The 20,569-nt window shown below is 40.2% G+C and overlaps 1 protein-coding gene across 1 annotated transcript in view; it reads left to right on the forward strand.

Annotated features, from left to right (window-relative positions):
• The window catches only part of LOC126195452 (KAT8 regulatory NSL complex subunit 3), a 172,051-nt gene that overhangs the window by 25,415 nt on the left and 126,067 nt on the right, over positions 1 to 20,569 (forward strand). The window contains exon 5 of the mRNA XM_049934083.1: positions 17,629 to 17,890. Coding sequence (XP_049790040.1) covers positions 17,629 to 17,890 — 262 coding nt within the window. The remainder of the gene's footprint in view (positions 1 to 17,628; positions 17,891 to 20,569) is intronic.

The raw sequence follows: 20,569 nt of genomic DNA on the forward strand, positions 1-20,569 counted from the left end.
CCTCCACCTCAAAGACTGCTACATCAGTACCTCTGTCTGCATCAAACCAACCACCTACCAGCAACACCACCACGTAGACAGCTGCCACCCATTCCATACCACGAAGTGCATTCCATACAGCCTAGTCACATGTTTCCTTCACATATACAATGAAGAGTAGTCCCTCCCAAAATACACCAAGGGTTTCACTGAGGCCTTCACAGACTGTAATTACCTTCCCAACCCTGTACAAAAACAGATGTCTCTCCAGTCATGCCCCACCAGCCCGATGTCCCACCGTACAGCCACTGAGGAGCAGCATTCCCTTTGTGACTCAGTACCACCCACGACTGGAGCAGCTGAATCACATTCTCTGGCCACGATTTGGCTATGTCGTGTCATGATCTGAAATGAGGACTGTACTACTCGCTATCCTTCCCACCCAACCCACAGTGGTATTCGACTGCCCACCAAACCTATACAGTGTCCTCATCCATCCCAACACAACCCTTGCTCCCAACCCCTTGCCTCATGGCTCATATGCGTGTAGCAGACCTATCCCACCACCACCACCTACTCCAGTCTGGTCACAAGCATCACCTTTCCTAACAGAGGCAGGGCTACCTGTGAAACCAGTCTTGATCTATAAACTAAGTTGTAATCACTGTGCTGCTTTATATGTGGGCAGTACAGCCAACAAGCTGACTGTTCATATGAATAGCCACCAACATACTTTGGCCAAGAAACTGCTGGGCCAATCATTTGCTGAGCATGCCGTCCAACACAGCATTCTTCATTTTAATGACTACTTCACAGCCTGTGCCATCTGAATCCTTCCTAGAAACACTAGCTTTTTTTGAACTGCGCCGATGGGAACTGCCCCTGCAGTATATCCTATGGTCCTGTAACCCTTCTGGTCTCAACCTTCCATAGTCATTGTCCTACATCCATCAACCCCCTTCGCTGTTCCCAAGCACTAAACAGCCCCCTATTTCACCAATGACTCCGCAGTCCTCTGTACCTAGCTGCCTTACTCTCTCTCCACCTCATCCCTGTACGCTGCCACAAGCAGCACTTTTACTACCCCCACAACTATTTTGCTGTCCCTTCCCCTCCCCACCCCAGTCTCCTACTTACTCCATCACACTGATTGCTTCTCCCATCATGCGCAGTTGCTCACAGTATGGCCTTGGCAGCCAGAGACTGTGATCATGTGTGTGTGTGTGTGTGTGTGTGTGTGTGTGTGTGTGAGTGAGTGGGGGGGGAGGGGGGGGGCTTGTGTGTAGGAATCACTTCATGCAGTCAGGCCAGGGTGTCTAGTGGCAGAGTGCATGTGTGGAAACCTAAAGGTGGGAGGATCAAATCCCAATTGAGCCACTGAAATTTTCAGTCTGTCTGTAACATTTGCTTGCTCTGAACATATTAATACATACCACTGCTGCTGTCCCCAGGCACTCTGTATGTATTTACACAAGCCTTCGCTGCTTCTATCAGGTGCTCTTGATCTGTATACAAACACCCCTGTGCCGATGCCTTTATGCTTCTGACATGTTAAAACACACTGTTGCTCGGGTGTCTAGAGCACTGTCTGTGTGCTCCAGATGCTATAATGCTCAGGTCATTTAATCGGCCAGGTGGAGTGAGCAGGTAGCCATATTTCTGCTCTCAGCATTCAGCAGCTTTCCGCCGTTCAGCCTGTGTGCATTTGCTTCTTAGTTCTTGACTGAGAAAGTCCGCACAATTATGGTTGTCCAGAGGAAGAAATCATGAAGATTTGGCATCACAGAATAAAAGAAACTGAAGTAGAGTATTTGATGCCCCCACATGAAGACCAATGTAATAGTGTTGCTGAAGAGGCTAGTTGGTGTCATTACATGTAGCTATAATGCATTCTAAAGGTTGGAAGTAAATGAAAGGTCTTGATAGAAATTGAAATAATTAGAACAGATAGTTACTTAGTGATTGCATCTTGTGATATAACAACAAATAATTTTTTTTTAAGCTTAGTAACTGACATAAAGTACTGTAAATATTAATGTACGCGATGCCGCTTTATTACTTTTTGACTGTTACGAAAAGTGCATTGTTCCGTCAAAAAAAAAAGTTACTTCTTTATCTTGAGAGGTAAAAAAGTTTCAAGTGTCAATATAAGCACTTCTTTGCATGATATCATGTGCAAAAAGCCTTGCTTAAATATCTTGAACTGTTTTATGAATATATGTAGACAGGAGACTATGAAAGAATTCTAAGTTACTGAGGTGAATCCAAAGTGATGTGTTATTTTGGTCACAGGCTTCTATTATCCTTCCTGTATTTCTGTATTCAGTAGTTTGTTTCTACAGGAGTTTTAAGTGTAAAACTTAAGTTGTTAGAGTAAATGTATTTATTTTGTATTGTGGGTGCTGAAACTCAGAGCAGCAGACAAAATTGTCATGCCCAGTTCTCCAGGAATATTCAGCACAGGTGAGCTGGACTACGCGGCAAAACCACTACACAGGTAGTGGCTGGAACGCAGTCTTTCAGCGCAAGTTGCAGTACAAGGTGACGACAAAGCTGTGCCCACCATGGACTGCTGTGAGCATATCTGCAACAATCAAAGGGTTAATGTAGCCTTCACTGCTGAATGATGTGAAGAGCTGCCAGAAATGACATGTAGTTTGGATTTCCTGTTAAACTATGGGGCTCCTTTACCCAGTTGAGCAACTGGGTTTCCTTAGGAACAAGCAAGTGACAGCAGTGGCGTCCAATTGAAAGACTTGCCCAGTGGAAAAACTTGCTCTCAACCATTGAGCCACACACAGTTGTTATTATTATTACTTAATACTACTCCAAAGATTTATTGAGTAAAAGCGGAAATTAAACACTTACTTGGGAATTAGTGAAACTATTCTGTCCATACCCGGGAAAATGCAATTATGTCTCTGTATAAGTCATAATTTCTCCAGTTTTAGTATTGTAGTAATTATGCTAGTTGGAATGCCTACTGTCATAATGTTTTTTTCAGCGCTGTAAATAGGAGTCCTTTCATAGGACTGTGGTATATTGTAGCAAGTCTAGTTCAAGAGCGCCCGCGCCCACACGCACGCGCGCACACACTCACACACACACACACACACACACACACACACGAAGCAAGTAGTGTCCACACAGATGACATTTTTTGACAATGTTGCTGATGATTATAACATTTAGTCCTTCACTGTGGATTGATGGTTTCAGATCAGAGTACTGTTGAGAAGCATTTTTCCAAAACTTGTAAACGCAAAAAAGTAAATTTTTCAGAAAACATTTTTTAAATATCATAATGAAATTAATTTCATAAACAAGGTAATTTAACTTTGAAACAGTTTTTGTAGTCATGATTCCGATTGTATGTTTGACCTTTTTAAATTTTTTATTGTTTATTTTAGAATCAGGAGCAAAGATTCCAATCTTTTTTCCCAAAGTTGATAAATGCAAAGATACAAATTAAAAGTTTTTTGAATTTTCGCATTCAAATTGATTTTTTAATATTTCCATTTTGTCTTTAACATTAATTGCATTGCTCATTTGGCATAGAAAAACAAACTGGGGGTGTCATCTTGAGGTACCAACTTTTGCACGAGACATCATTCTGTGATCGGCACGATAAAGACTGTCAGCTGTGATATTTCTTCAGCCTTCTTGATCTTGGTTCTTCACAATTAATGTTGCAGAACACACACTCTTTACCGAGCGAGGTGGCACAGTGGTTAGCATACTGGACTCGCATTCGGGAGGACGACGGTTCAATCCCGTCTCCGGCCATCCTGATTTAGGTTTTCCGTGATTTCCCTAAATCGTTTCAGGCGAATGCCGGGATGGTTCCTTTGAAAGGGCACGGCCGATTTCCTTCCCAATCCTTCCCTAACCCGAACTTGTGCTCCGTCTCTAATGACCTCGTTGTCGACGGGACGTTAAAACACTAACCACCACCACGCACTCTTATTTTTTTTAAAGTTATTTAATGAAAGTTGTGTAAGTTCCAAAACTGCACATCAAATTGGTGTTAATGATACAGGTTTGTAGTTACGAGCATTAGTCCTCAGACTTATCTTAAAAATTAGACCAGCCATTGAGTTTTTCCAGTGATATACAAAATTCACTTTCTCCAGAGATCACTGTTATATTGTTGTTATAAGGACCAGTTCTTTCTGTACTCAGTGCAGAAAGTGTCAGATGTCAACTCAAGTCCTGTGGCATTTCCACTCCTGAGCAACTGCATTTACTTTTTGTTCAACGCTACTTTTGTGAAAAATTGCTGAGCTGTTATTCAAAGTTTGTCATGTAAAATATTACTTTCTTATCCCATGCAATAAGACAATGCCTAGTGAAACACTGCAATTTCTTCATCGTCCTCTTCTGTTATGGCTTCTGTTATGGCTATGTGTAGCTCCTTCATGATTGAACTGCAATTTCTTCTTTTTCTTCTTCTTCTTCTTCTTCTTCTTCTTCTTCTACTACTACTACTGCTACTACTACTTCTACTCGTAGAACCTCTTCATCCTTTCTCTTCTGTTCTCCCGATCAGGCAGCTTACAACTCATTGAGTTTGTGCATGGTGAGTACAGGGCCCTAAGCTATTGCAGCACTTACTTCTCCCATCTCTAACTATTCTTACTTTCTTTCTCATGGGGCAGGCTTGTTGACGCGGCTGTTTCTCTAAGTAGTGCTGTCTTTCATCTACATGCATATTATTTTATTTTACATTACTTTGTGGCAGAAGTAACTTTTGGTCATCACTCTAGTTAACTTCTACTTACAATTTGTTTGTGGTTTGGGCCAACTAGGAAAGGATGCCTTAAACAGTGCCTGCTACCTACAGTGTTACAGATCCTTTGATATATGTGTTTAAAAACTTAACGCAGTAGCCAATCTTAAAGTGATGGAGTCGTTACTTAACATTTTGGTACAGGCTCCTTACAACACAGGGTTCACACTTCTGCAAAGGAGTGTATGCTTGTCCTCTTGGGGCAACAGGGCTCCCAGCAGTTGCCGTCATGCCAGATGCCCTTTGCTGCGGTTGGTGTCAGCAGTGTGAAGAGCCATTAATAGGAGTAGATGGCATCAGGGCAGATATTTCACACATGAAATGTTTTAGACTAAATCAGAATAATGGTCATACTGATCCAGCTGTCTCAACAGACAAGTATTGATAATTCAATGGGATCAGTTAAGATTCTACTGCTTTCCCTATTATGGTGTGCTATAACATATGCTGCATAATGTCTATAGTACCAACAAATAATGATAGATGTCCACCATGTGCCATGTGGTAAAGAGTACCATGACAATTGATATTTCATCAGGGGAGCAATTGATGAAGCTGAGTTGTCATTCTAAAGAGAATTACTTTGTATTAATTTAGTAGAAAGTCAAAGATTTAAGTAAGCACCTCACAATTTTCACTGTGGATATCATTACAGCAGAGAAGTAGTCATCCATCAGAACAACAACATAGTTTATTAGAATGGTAATTCGAGAGATATTTGGTGAAAATTTAAGAACTCGTGCCCATTTCCACAAATAATGAAACATTTTGCAGGGGAAAAGTGACCAACCAGCAGATTGGGAATGAAATAATTTATTCAATACCTGCTTCATACCTTAACAGAATGAGATACTTTTACAGTGATGAAAACTGTATTTTTCACAAAACAAAGGAAGACAAATTTGGAGAAGTGCACTCTGCAAAATGAGTTACTTTTGATTAAAACCTCCTCTGCTTAATCTCGTAGATTTAAGACTTCTGAAAGGCTGTGTGTCATAACATTGACTATTACCCCACATAAAACTTTGAATATGGTACAAGGAATTACCTTTCACTGAGACATCACACTCTAGATAGGTGAGGGGCTATGAGCTACCGTATATACTCAAGTCTAAGCCACAATTTCTTTTCCTGTTTTCAGGATTTGAAAAGTGTCCGCCACTTATAATCAAGTGCAAAGCAAATGGAAGTTCTTAAAAACGGCACTAGGAGCCGCCAAAACTAACTTTTTCTGTTGAATACAAGCAGTGCTACACAGGCATGCTTTGCAGGTACAAGACTAAATACTGGCTCCAAAACTTCTGCATTCACTGAGCGAGGTGGTGCAGTGGTTAGGCACTGGACTCGCATTCGGGAGGATGACGGTTCAATCCCGGGTCCGGCCATCCTGATTTAAGTTTTAAGTGATTTCCCTAAATCGCTCCAGGCAAATGCCGAGATGGTTCCTTTGAAAGGGCATGGCCGACTTCCTTCCCTGTCCTTCCCTAATCCGATGAGACCGATGACCTCGCTGTCTGTTCTCTTTCCCTCAAACAACCCTCCAAACTAATGCATTAAAAAAGATTAGAAGATGAGTCTACTTTTTTTTTTTTTTTTCAGGGTCGATCATTGAATTTTAATACATTATCCAATGAAGGAAATAGAAATTCAGTATTGCTCATCTTCAAATGTAGTAGCCTTTCAAGTATTCTTCTTTACACAAGTACCAACAATGCACAAGGCTTTAGGATTGTTGCATGAGTTGACAAGCTGTGCCTCATTCTGATTTCATGTATTGTTTCATAGAATTTTGTGAAGTTCTTGGGTTAGTAAACCATAGTGAAGTGCTTTTATTGTAGTGCCAAATTCAAGAAGGGTGTTATCTCTTTTTGTGCAAAAATGCTCTAATCATGCGATTGATGGGAGCAACGTCAGACATGGTGACTGCAAAGAGACAATTTTTTTTAATGTTCCGTTAGCAGGAAAACCTTTAGTGGACCAAAATGTGGGCAGTATAAGGGTCTTGCAGTACCGTATTTACTCGAATCTAAGCCGCACTCGAATCTAAGCCGCGCTCGAATCTAAGCCGCACCTGAAAAATGAGACTCAAAATCAAGGAAAAAAAGTTTTCCCGAATCTAAGCCGCACATGAAATTTGAGACTCAAAATTCAAGGGGAGAGAAAAGTTTTAGGCCGCACCTCCAAATCGAAACAAAGGTGGTCCATTGTAATATGAGACACAATTTAGGTCGAATGAATGACGATACAGCTATAGTAGTTTGGTTCGAGTCGTAAGTTTAGCAGTTAAGCTTTACCAGGTAGCCATTGCTTTGTGTCAGGCGCTTCGTCCGTATTTATATGGGTACCCTCCCTTTTTCATGTGCTTCGTCTGGTTTAATTGATTGCTTATTTTTCTTTGATCTGATGGTGTTTACGTCACTTTAAGCTGAAAATGCATTACTGTACTGTTTCATGCATTGTTTGTCGCATTCTGATAATGAGTGTTTACGGCCTGTCGCCGCTCGCGGCATGGCTTGCTTTTGCGCACGCTACCACCGCTTACAATTAAAAAAAAAAAAAAAAGGAGGAATCATCTAATTAGCGAAACAATGGCAAGATACTGCTATTTGTTGTTACTTACACTGCTGCCTTCTTTGATAATGATCAGCAAGAACCAAATAATAGACTGCGTATGATAGATGATGTTCTGAACGAGAGTTTAGCGAAAATTTTTCTCCGTTTGAAAATCTTTGTAGATGCCTCTTTAGTACATTACATTCTGCACAGAAATTAGAGTCATCTTAGATTTAAAATCTAGTCAATTACTGTGCTTCATTTCTGACTGTATCACTATTAGGCATAAGAATAATACGAGTTTCATGACATCATATGTATATTCTTTCGCATTTGCTGTTGTGTCACTCTAGTTTCGTAGTTTATTAGGCAGATAGGATTTAAATGAGATAGCAACAAACACGAAAGAATATGTGGCAAAATGTTTATATTCGTATTATTCTTATGGTGAAGAGAATACTGCATGTGATTCACAGTTCATGGAAGTTCCTATTAGCAACCATCTCTTCTCACAGGTAGGAAAATATTCAGAATGTAGAGTTGGCCATATTGACAAACACCCCAAACAGTCTTGCCAGTCGGATTTTCGTAGTACATTGAAATGCTGCTACATTCGAAGATGAACAATACAGAATTTGTATTTATTTCGTTGGATAATGTATGAAAATGCAGTGGTTGAAATTCGGGGCGGAGAAAAAAAGCTCGTCTTCCATATTTTTTTTATTTTTTAAAATTTTTTTAAAAATTTATTTACTGATGCAGAGATTTGTGCCTGCAAAGCGTGCCTGTGTAGCACTACATATATTCGACGCAGAAGTTAGTTGTGGCGGCACCTACCAATATTTTTCAGAATTTCCGCTTACTTTGCACTCGATTCTAAGCCACAGGCGGTTTTTCCGAGAAAAAAAAGTGCGGCTTAGATTCGAGTAAATACGGTAATTTTAAATGAGTTTGTTAATGAACAGCATCAGAAGTGCATGCCTGTGAATGCTGAATTTTTAAATTGCTGCAGTGCAAAAAATTGAAAATTTCAAGGCTACCTGCAACTGAATTGGTCTCTTTATGAAGTGCTGGGGTTTTTCACTTTAGAGATGAACTTAAGTTGTGCCGAAGATTGCTATAAAATTACAAATAAAAGGTGCTTCATAGCTAGGTGATGCACAGAAAACTATTACCTTCTTGGCCAGATGGGGAATGCTGACCAAACTCCCATACATTTTGACTTGCTGTAGAATTATAAGCTTGATGCCAGAGGAAAGAAAGATATAAGTATTCTTGTGTCATGAAGTGAAAGACAGCAGATGTTCATCATGCTTGCCTGCATAGCAGATAAACATAAATTACTCCTATTCATAGTTTTCAAGTGAAAGAATTTACTGAAATTGGAAGTGTTTCCAAAAACTATAATTGTCTGAGTAAATGAAAGTGAGTGGTTTTTGGAGGATATGGTGGTGGAATGGATTAGGCTTATGTTGAATCATTGCCCTGTCGCGTTGCTTGGTTTATACAGTCTGCTGGTGTTAGATGCGCATGCAGGCCATACAACACCTGCAGTAGAACAAAAATTATTAGAAAGCAAAACAGACTTGGCAGTAATTATAGGTAGGATGGTGTCATTTCTGCAATCACTTGATGCCTGTGTGAATAAACCATTTAAAGACAAGCTTAAACACATGTACACTGGCTGGTTTTGGAAAAATGACAGACAAATGACACCAACAGGACAATTTATACATGCAGGTTTGTTGCAAGTGTGCCAGTGGATTGATGATGCATGGAAGTGTGTTCCAAATCAGACTGCAACAGACATTAAAAAAACGGCCTGATATCAAATGTGGTAGATAATACAGAGGATGATTCTCTGTATGAATAAGTGAACAACAAGGAATTGAGTGATAGTCATTCAGAATTATTCAGCTGATATTTTAAACCTTTCATAAAATTTATGTTATAAATGTAATAAAACTTTGTTTTACATTTCTGCCTTTAATTTCTAAGTTACTTTCATTCTTATTTTGTAAGTGTTGCTAGTTGTACATTTGAAGTCTACTATTGAAAAGCCAATTTGCAAGCCTTTGTGCACATCAGTGTGGCCAAAGCTGCATTTTGGATATTTTCCTACCTGTGGCAAGAGATGGTTCCTACGAATCATGAATCACATACACTCTTCACCATAATAATATAAACATTACACCATACATTCTTCTGTGTTAGCTGTTACCTCATTTAAATCCTGTAAGCCTAACAAACTCAAGTGAGACAATGGCAAACACTGAAGAATGAACATATAATGTAATGTTTAGATTCATTTTATTCTTGTGCTGAATAGTGATACATCAGGAATGAAGCATTACAACTAACTTGTGGTATTGATTTTTAAATATTCTACAACTACAAATTCTGTGCAGGCAAGTTATGTGATTTCAAATGTTTGAAAGAGTAAATTTATCTATAAAATAACCTTACCTAAGCTCGACTGCTAAGCTTACGACTCTAACCCAACTATTGTAACTGTAGTTCATCTGTTGTATCTAATTTGTATCTCATGTTAGAATGAACCAACTTTGTTTCGATATTGGAATGTGGTGTACAAACCCCCCCCCCCCCCCCAAAGCTTCATCTGCTCAGAGGGTTCGATTGTAATTGTATTTGGCTCGTAGGTGTCTTTCCTTTGCAATGGCGATATAGTATTGTCATACCAGTCCTTAAGCCAGGCAAAAACCCATCATCGATTGACAGCTAGTGTCCAATTAGCCTCACCAATGTTCTTTGGAAACTGCTTGAAAGGGTGGTTGTCCACCAGTTATGCCGAGTTCTTGAATCTTGGGGCCTTTCATCTCCCTATCAGCGTGATTTCCGGGAGGGCTAATTCACAGCTGACCATGTGGTCAGGTTGACTGGCAGACTGGCAGATGTTTTCTAAACACCAACATCTCATTGTAGTCTTCTTTGACCTAAATGCAGCATATGCCACTTGGTGCCATCACATTTTACTTACTCTTCATGATTGGGGCAGTTGAGGCTCACTACCAATTTTTATTCATCACTTATTACCCGCCAGTTGTTTTGGGTTAGAGCTGGTACATCACTCAGCTCCCCATGGATCCAAGAAAACAGCATACAACTGGGCTCTTTGCTGAGTTTTACAGTATTTATCATCTCCCATCAGTTGACTCGGTATCTCCATTAGGCCACTGGTCACCCCCGTGTTTTATTCGGATGACTTTTGCTTTTGGTATAGCACCCATTTTGTTGCCTTGGCTGAAAACCAGCATCAGAATGTTTTCCAAAGGACCTCTGCTTGGACCCTTTCCCATGGTTTTCAGTTCTCTCCTGCAAAAATGGAGTAATGTGTTGTGTGCCACCCTGACCCAGAACTCTTAACTTGGCTGCCCCATGTTCATCAGCTACAGACTTAATTGTATGTGGAAGCTTAACACACTGCTTCCTTGCCAACAACACTTTGGGTGTAGGTTGCACTACTCTCCTCCATATTTACTGTGACCTGCTTTTGTCGCAGTTGGACTATGGTTGCCAGACTTGTGGCTCAGTGTCATCTTCAGCTTTGAAATTGTTGGATCCAGCCTGTAATTGTGGAGTGAGACTGACTGCCTTTCGGACTAGACCTAAGACAGTGTCTTCGCTGAAGCTGGAATCTTCCCCCTTTGGTTCCAGTGGTGCCAACTCTTGCTCATTTATCATTACCGTCTGACAGTTTCCTAATAATCCAATTTATCACATTGTATTTGCATACCAGTGGCTTCGACCCCATGACACCTACCCAGTTGTGGTATTCCCAGTTGGAATGCGTCTTGAGGCTCTCTACCAGGACTTGTGTCACCTCTCCTGTTACTACCCAGACCATGAACTAGGTTTGATATATTTCAAGGTTCCAAAGTTTTAGTGACGTCCATGACTTTTTGGCACCTTTTTGTCTTGGTTCGTCAGGAGTATCAGGATGTTGCTCTGATTTACACTATTGGGTCTAAAACCTTGGGTAAGATGGAATGTGCATTTACATCTTCCACCAGTCAAGTGGAACTAATTGCCACTAACAGAGTTGTGTGTTTTATCGTATAGATCTCCCTTGAGTGTTTTAATTTGCAGTGACTTAATGAGCAGTCTGTAGGGCATTTATCAATGTTATTCATGACTTTCTCTCTAACCTTAGTCATGTTGCCAGCTGAGTTGTCTTTGTCTAGGTCCCAAGTCATATGGGTAACCCAGGGAATGAAATGAATGACAATTTGGCAAGAGAAGCAGTTAAGTCACCTAACATTCACTTTGATGATCCCATGTGCAGATGTGCGGGTGCAAGTAACACCTCTCCTCACATTAGGATGGACAACTTCTGGTTGGCTACTGCCCCCTCTAATAAACTCTGCATTATTAAGGAGATTACTGCTGCGTGCTGCTGCATCCTCCATTCTTCCTGGAAGAAATCCATTGTCCTAGTTCTCTCTGCATTCAACATACCAGGCTAACTCGTAATTTTACTTTATATAATGAGTATTGTGGTTGCAGAGCCTTACAGACAGAGATCGTACCATGCCAGAATGTCCCCTCCTCCTCGCTCTCCAAGTTAAGCATGGTCTTCTCAGTTTCACGAGTGGTTGTACTGCTTCTTTTTTCTCCTTTAAAGTTCTTTTTATTTTCAGGTATAACATTTTAAACTCCCTTTGGGGTGGGAATGTTGAGATTACGGTGTCTCCTGTCACATGCTGGCTGTGGGGGACCTCCCAACTCTTGCTCCTCTGGCAGCTGCCTCTGTCATCTCTCTCTTACTCTGTTTTACTTGCATTTACAAGGACTGGGAAAAACTGAGGATTTTTTTCATCTGGAAAACAAATAGGAATTTTTTAGGATTATGCGAATTTTTCATAAGTTTAGTTTTCAATTTAATTTTTGTAATTTTGGCTGGTAAGAACAGATACTCAAACAGAAAATTTGACTTCAGTCTGCTAATGCAGAATAATACTGCAGCAATAAAACATAATGTGAGAATAACACCCAAAATAAAACTTAAGTTTCAAAGAAAGTGCAAGATTTACACCAACAAAACACAGTGCACATACAAGTGTCTGTCGATAACAAAATGTGTCAAAGGCTTTAGGATGAAGATTTAAGTAATTCTTTATAACAACAAACTGCTTTTGATAAGCATGATGTTACAGCTGTTTTCATTTGTAACAGGTCCCACGAAAATATTTTGAATGGTGGTTTCAGAAGCGCTACTTTCATAACAAATTTCCTTTTATGCAAGACAAATTACGTTATGTTTGAGAATGTGTGATGAGTTTCTCAAATCAGGGAGAATTTGACTCTTTCAAAACTTAACAATTTGAGGACCAGCCACTTAGAAAAATTTCAGGCCCTGAAGACCAGCCATTTATGCCATCATTTAAAATTGTACTGGCACATTTGTGTTTGATACAACTTCAAGGTTAGTATTTCATATTTATTTTAGTTTTTCTTTCTTTTACTGTTCTGAATCTCTTGACTGAGAGGCATTGTTAACTCTGTAACTGTCTTTGCCCTTAATCAGATTGATTGTGACTAGACGCAGGAGGGCTTTCTCTTGCCACAGATGAGCCTTGGGAAATGTCTCGTCTGCTCTGTCTTATATACCAACCTAATCTATGAGATGCTACTCAAAATATCCAAGAATTTCATTTTAAAAATCAGAAAACTATGCGTATGTCCTAATGTCTTCTGTTACCTTCAAAGTAGTAACCTCTGGCATATATACAATAATCCTAGTGTTGTTCCAGTTTTTGGAAACACTCCTGGAAGTCTGCAGGGTGAAAGGACTCATTGTGATTCCACTTGGATGTATTAATTGGAGTCAAAATCTCATCCTTTCAGTGTGATATTCATCTTCAGGAACAGGTAGAAATCGCATGGAGCTAGGTCTGGTGAGCAGGGAGATTGGCAACCACTGCAATGTTGTTTTTGGCCAGGAATCCCTTCACAAGTGAAGAAGTGTGCGCTGGTTCATTGTCATGGTGCACCAACCAGTTTTTCTTTTTCCACAAATCTGTCCTTTCGTGCTGAACGTTTTCCCTTAGTCACCTCAAACTGCCTGTAGACAGTCTGACTAGGTGGAACAAACTCCTTATGCTCTATTCCCCAAATGTCGAAAAAAATTACTGCATTAATTTCAAGCTGCTGTGAATGTCTTGAGCTTTCCTCAACCTTGGAGAAGTTGGCGTTTTCCATTGTGATGATTGCTGCTTTGTTTGAGGTTCATAACCATAGAGCCAAGATTCATCACCTTTTATGACTCTGGATAAGAAAATTGGACACACTTCAACACTCTGTTGCAACTCAGTGCACATCTGAATCCTGAGATTTTGTTGATCAATGCCGAGAAGGCAAGGGACAAACTTTGCTGCTGTTCATCTCATGTTCAGTTCATTGGCTAGAATTTGTTGATGTATGCTGTATGACAGCACAAGTCAGTTAGAATTGTCAATCTTTGGTCTCCATGAATCACATCATGCAGTTTCAGGATCATTTTCATTGTGGTTCATGTTTCTGGTCAACTGGAATTTTTGTCATCTTCCACAGTTTCTTCGGCCTTCCTCGAAGTGTTTGAACCACTCAAATGTTCTTGCTTATCTCACTGCAATCTCACCAAATGCCTCTGTCAGCATGTGGTTAGTTTGAGCTGGAGTTTTCCTCAACTTAAAACAGAATTTTGTGTAAATCCTTTGCTCCTTAGTATTGTCCGTTTAACAGTCACAGAAGTGCTGAAACATGTGATGACATGCATCACCAAAACTCTCACAGTGTGTGCCTAAGATGATACAACTTTGTGCTGCAGCAGCTAAGACCTGTACATCGAGACATCTAGTGGCAGAATGTTGTATTCCAGGTAGTTTGACCAGTACAGTGAAATCCTCAGCTAATTTTTGTACCACCTCGTACATATGTTTTATTTCCCCATAAATCATTTCATAGCTGTGACATCAATACTACCTTTAATGCTTCAATTTTACCACTCCTACATACTTCCAGTATCTGAGCCCATCCAGATGCTCTCACTCTTGACCGAGGAACTGATCACCTCACAGTTTAATCCCTTAATCCCAAACAACCCTCTTCTGTTCTCTTGCACTTTTCCCAAGATCATCAGTATCCTCTTGTCTGCTCCACTGATGACTCACTCTATCCTTTTCCTGTATTCTTCTCTGTCATTGCTGTTTTGCTTTTTGGCATATTGGCTGGTGTGCTTTTGCTTCTCCAATTTCCTTTGCCTTCCACTTCAATCACCAGCTCAGACTAACCCTTCCTGCTTTCAACAACACACTTTGTTCCTGCCTTTCCTCTTGTCCTCCTCATTGTTTCCTCTACTCTTTTGATCATTGTATCCGTATTCACCCTGCTCACATGTCCTACAAACTGAGACCTTCATAGTTTGATTTCTCCTGATAATAGTCCTCATGCTGTGGTACAGTTCTTCCCTAAGTTTTTGCATCCATCTCTCACCACCTCTTTTAGGACCCACTATTTTCTCCAATATTTTTTTCTCTTCTTTTTCTAGTTGTGCTATACCATATTTTCCCAGTGTTCTTGTCTCAGCCACGTATAGTACCACATTCCTCAATATTGCCTTTTTGTATCTGGATTTTGTCTCTGTAGCTACATTATTTTGCTTATATATATCGCTGTTTGTAAAGAAAGCATTCCTTGTCTTTTACCCTGTGTGTTTTTCTGCCATTGATCCTGTTTCTTTTTGTTATAGGAGGGTCATTTCAAAAGTTCTGCACACTGAAGGCAGAAATAAAGAAAATAATTTATTTTACAAAATACCTTTTCAGGTCTTTAATACAATCTCCATTCTTGCTTATGACAACTTTGCAATGTCTTCACAATGTCTGTATCCCAGATAGAACACCTTCTGTGTTGAGCTGTCTGATTATTCGTGTCACCTCACTGGAAGCTTTATCAGTTGTATCAAAACCTTTTCCATGGAGTTGTTCCTTCAGTTGGGGAAATAACTCAGTCTTGTGGGCTCATATTAGGACCTTATGGTTGGTGGGGAAGTATTTCCAATCCAGAGTTTTTGATCGTCTCTCTCAATGGTTGGGCAATATGTGGTATTGCATTACTGTGCAAAATGAGGACACCATGTGCAAGCATGTCAGGCCTTCTTTGATGAATTTTCAGGTGCAAAATGTTTACAGAAACAAGTTGTGGTACACACCTGTTACAAACGTCCTCTGTTTGTAGCTCTGACTCGGTGTCAAGAATTGGAACTTTTCCATTGTAACAACAGAGACTTCAGTTGATTCTTTAAACTAAAATGACAAACATTCCCATTTCATGTACAGTTTCCTCACTTTTTTTTATTTTTTATTTATTTTTTTCGATCTTCTCTGTGTCATTAACAATAACAGTTGATGAGCTTACATTTCTTGGGTTGTCCTCAGTGCTTATTCGACCTTCACAGAAACGAGGAGACCACCGTGATACTGTACTGTGATCCACTACCCTATTCACTCACATCTCTCTAAAAGCATTGTAAATTTCCATTGACTTCTTTCCACATAGGGATTCAATTTTGATGTAGAAATGCTGGTCACTACGTGTAATCTGACCTGACTCAGTTTCAGCTTATATTTTAAAACTGAATTACTCGTGACACAGCCACGTGAGCCAGCAAACAAATATACAACCTTAAAGCCTGAAGTTTTGATCATGTCTAGACTGCCTTTCAGTCTCCCTGTTTCATCAACTTGGCTACTATCCTATATTCTTCAGTTACCTTATTATTCTTTAATTAGCTTATGGCTTGTGCAGCATTAATTCTGGTTGAAGTTGTGACTCTTCATCCCCCCTCTGTGTATGATTCCAATTCCAGCTAGTCTTCAGGTGATTTGCAATTCAGCCAGTCATGAAAGTTTTCTGCAAGTATCTTACAATTCTCTTTTACACTACTGGCCATTCCCTCTTTATTATCTCTTACAAACATTTCTCTACTCGTGCACTTGCAACTGTACTATAACTTCCTAGCATTATTATTAAACCACAGTAGGTGGTCATTTGCCTCATTCTTTTGCACCACAGCCCATACTTACTGGTGCATTTCCTTCAACATTCTCAAGTGTTGTGTACATCCTTGACATAATCCCCCACCTCATTTGTTGCTAGGAATCAGAGTTTACCATCAGAAGCAGGTTGTCATACTCATTCCTTACAACAGTTCTCTAAAAATACATTTATTGCTATATTTTAGTCACTGCACCAATACTAAATGCCTTTTGCATTTCTCCAAGTCTTATTTTTGTATTTCATATATAATGTGAAAAACTGATAACTGAAAATAACCCCAACAATGCATCGAATTGGATGGATGTATGAAATGAAGGAAAGAGAGAGATAAAAGATGGTAACTTACTTTTCTGTCCTAATGCTACTGAGTTTAACATTGGATCTGATGGATGAATCTATTCTCTATACTCCAAATATGGATGTTGGAGATTATATCCACTAGTGATTGGCAAGCTGTATCGCTTTGTGTCTTTTCCACTCCAATTCTAATGTATACCTGTTTTGGCCAGCAAGTAAGCCACTCCTAAAAAAAGAACTGGTAATGGGGAAGCACTTACTTTGAGGGTGGCAAGGAGATGGAAGTAAGCCTACACAGAGCTTGCCCGGTTGGCCGTGCGGTCTAACGCACGGCTTTCCGGGCAGGAAGGAACACCTGGTCCCTGGCACAAATCCGCCCGGCAGATTTGTGTCGAGGTGCGGTGAACCGGGCAGTCTGCGGATGGTTTTTAGGCGGTTTTCCATCTGCCTCGGTGAATGCGGGCTGGTTCCCCTTATTCCGCCTCAGTTACACTATGTCGGCGATTGCTGCGCAAACAAGTTCTCCACGTATGCGTATGCCACCATTACTCTACCACGCAAACATAGGGGTTACACTCGTCTGGTGTGAGACGTTCTCTGGGGGGTCCACCGGGGGCCAGACCACACAATAACCCTGGGTTTGATGTGGGGAGGCAGAGGGGTGAAGTGGTCTGCGGTAGTTGTTGTGGGGTTGTGGACCACTGCAGCTGCGGCGGGGACAGAGCCTCTCCATTGTTTCTAGGTCCCCGGTTAACATACAATACAATACAAGCCTACACAGTAATTGGACGGGAAAACAATAGTGAGAAGGAAACATTGTCTGTTGGTGAAATAAATAATAAGCAACATTAATGTTTTCTAATTATTATGTTTCATGCTTTTCTATTACATTGCAGTATTCTAAATGCCTACAAAAAGAAGTTTCTGTAAGTATTATTTGTTTATATTTGTAGAAGTAATTGGACAGCACAGCAGATACGATTGTTCAGCAAGGCTGTTCGTGCTCTAAATCAAGATCGGCTGTCACGGCTTCTGTGTGAGGGATCACCGTCAGAAGCTGCAAAGCGGCGTATAGTTGCAGACACAACAGCTCGACGACTGCGACAGTTGCTGGCCAGTGTAAACTGGGAAATGCGTCTTGTGCAGTGGCTTCACACAACACTTGTAGACACACTTAGCAATGCATACCTAGCAGCTTACTTAGATGCATTACAGGTAATACTTGAAATTTTCAGATTTGCTTATGTGCAGTGTTAATAACTGCAGTTGACAGCACACGTAATGGTCAGAGCTGAGATTTGAGCTGTTTGTCAAGTTAAGCAGGTGCTAATCATATGATGGCATTGTTCATATAAATTTATATGTATATTTGTAAATAAGATAGTGAAAGCATGCACCCTATAAAAACATACAAGAAAATGTTCAACTTCAGCTCTGGCCAAGACTTCAACAGCTGATTTCTGCGCTGTTAAGCATACTAATTGCTTAATATGATTAATTCAAACAATTATAATGAACTTAATACCAATGTCCCAGTTTTTCAAACCTATAGAATACTTTTGAGGTCTTAAGAGAAAATAAATTGAAAGAGATGAATGTGCATGTTGCCTGTGTGGCAGCTTTACAGTTCATTCATTGATTTTGTTACACAGCTCCTGATTAAAAAATTTTTGTTTCTTGTCTTGTAAACACTGCATTTTATCTACTAACTTCTTATTGTACCAAAAGGAAAGCTAATGCCATAGGTTAATATGTGTAGAGGGAGGAAATGTCAGTTAGTGTGGGAACTGGCCACTGAGTCATCAAAAGAAAGTTAAAATTTACTATGCAAATGATTACAATTTAGGCTCAAAATTCAGAGAATTAACCCAAGAGAGGAGCATATTTAATTGCACAATGCACTATCTGACATTGCTGTCTTCACTCTCCTATGCAACTAACTTGTGTGACCAGTTTCCTCATATAAGATTATGTAAATCTTTTCTTTTTTTTTTACAACCCTCCAAAATTAATGATTGGTATGAGCCAAGGAACGGATATTCTGAACAGATAACTGCTGTATGGACCAGAATAATTATTGAATTTATTCAGTTCAGCAGAGACCAATTTATTAGATTGTTATTAAAAGTTTTCCAAAAGTGGTAAGAAGAGAACAGTTAAAATCTACACAGTAAACTTTGAAATAACTTGTATGGCAGCTGGCATCCTCCCTGCCAAGTGGACTTCACAAAATTCTGTGTGTATCATATCTCAAGTCTATTTGGGGGGGGATGAGTAAAGTGGCGATCACGAATGGTGTGAACTGGTAATCAAATGTTGCGACTTCTACCACTCTAGCAAGATGGAGCAAGGCTGATATATTTACCAGTGATAACTGCAGCTATACCCGGTGTTGGTGTCTAATGCCTGCATTGCTTAATGGGTTGCTATGTAGATGACCGATGGAACTGTAACTGCGATGATGTGCAATTGGGGTAAAAAATGTGTTCCTAGGTAAAACTTCTATCTCCATATTCTGTAGCGGATAATGCAGAGTACTACAACTGCTCACTAAAGCAGTCAGAATGTGAATCCTCGTGTGTCAGATATAGGCACTAGTGGCTGCCCAATCATCATCTTGCAACAAAATTTCTGCCAATCCTCTGTCTTCCCTTCAAATATTGCGTGCGCAGAAATCATCACCCCACGTCACACAATTTCAGCCAATGGCTGGCTGTTAAGAGGCATTTTAAGTTGAAATTTTCCCGAGGCTTCTGTGTTGCTAATGGAACCAATGGAATGTTTCTGCAGAATCCCACACCAAGAGCAGGAGTGTGAGGGGCTTATAAGGAGCGCACCTCACCAACAACAGCCGTAGCAGCACCAGACCCATCTTTTGTGTTAATACGGTACCTTGGCCGCAAAAAACAGTCTGGGCAGCTTTCCACATAGTGGAGAAATTGCAGCTTCCAGTTTTACAGTGCAGGATTAGGGCACCACCCCACCCACCATCCTGCACAAAGCCTGCCGTCTGCTGAGGGTGGAATGTCCACTGGCTTTCTCTTGGGCCACCCGTGGGGGCCACTAGGAACTGGCCCGACCCGGCTGTTCCCTCATTTCATCACGCAGGGCGTGTTGTGGCTTGCTCACAGTAACTGAAGCTAACTGAATTATTTTCATCTGCTACAAAATTTGCTATTTGCATGAAATGTGACATTTAATCATCACTTGCCCCACTTGGTTACTCCTATGTGAAGATAAATAGAAATATTCAGAATGATTCTGCAAAACCATATGCAAAGAGCATAGTTTTGTATTAAAAATTTAAGGTGGGTGAGTAACATGGGTCTTGCAGTTATTGTGGAGGGAACACATCGGTTGCCAGCTTGCAAGTGATTGGGAAGAAAACAGAATAATGATACAGTGGTTGTACTTGCATCTCTTATCGGAGGCTGCACCTGGTAGCTCCAGGTGTGTTGTATTTGATGACCATACAACTGTAATTAGGTTGCAAACACTGCATCTTGACAGTTGGCTGGACTGTAAACAAACGAGAACTTAAACTTCCTTAAGGGAGAGGAGTGTTTAGCACTATTGGCTGCTATTATGTTAATACTGTGTCATTAATGCCATTCCTGTGAAAGGATTCTTGTGACTGTGACTGTGTGCAGTGGAAAGGTATCGGACTAATTTTGTTTTCCTAAAAGTTTCTTTTGAAAGAAATCAGTAGCAAGGCAAATGGGAATTGAACCAAGGTTCTATTAGTAACTTAGTAAACTGTAATTATGTGAAAAGGGATGTTTGCCAGCCTAATTAGGCAAAGTTGTACCCTGTACTATGATGGTTCATAAAGAAAGTTAACAATGTGGGTTAGCTTTACTTGATACTAAGCTTCTGTTTTGCTGATATGATAAA

Source organism: Schistocerca nitens, chromosome 1 (assembly GCF_023898315.1).
Source record: "Schistocerca nitens isolate TAMUIC-IGC-003100 chromosome 1, iqSchNite1.1, whole genome shotgun sequence".
Lineage (NCBI taxonomy): Eukaryota > Metazoa > Arthropoda > Insecta > Orthoptera > Acrididae > Schistocerca > Schistocerca nitens.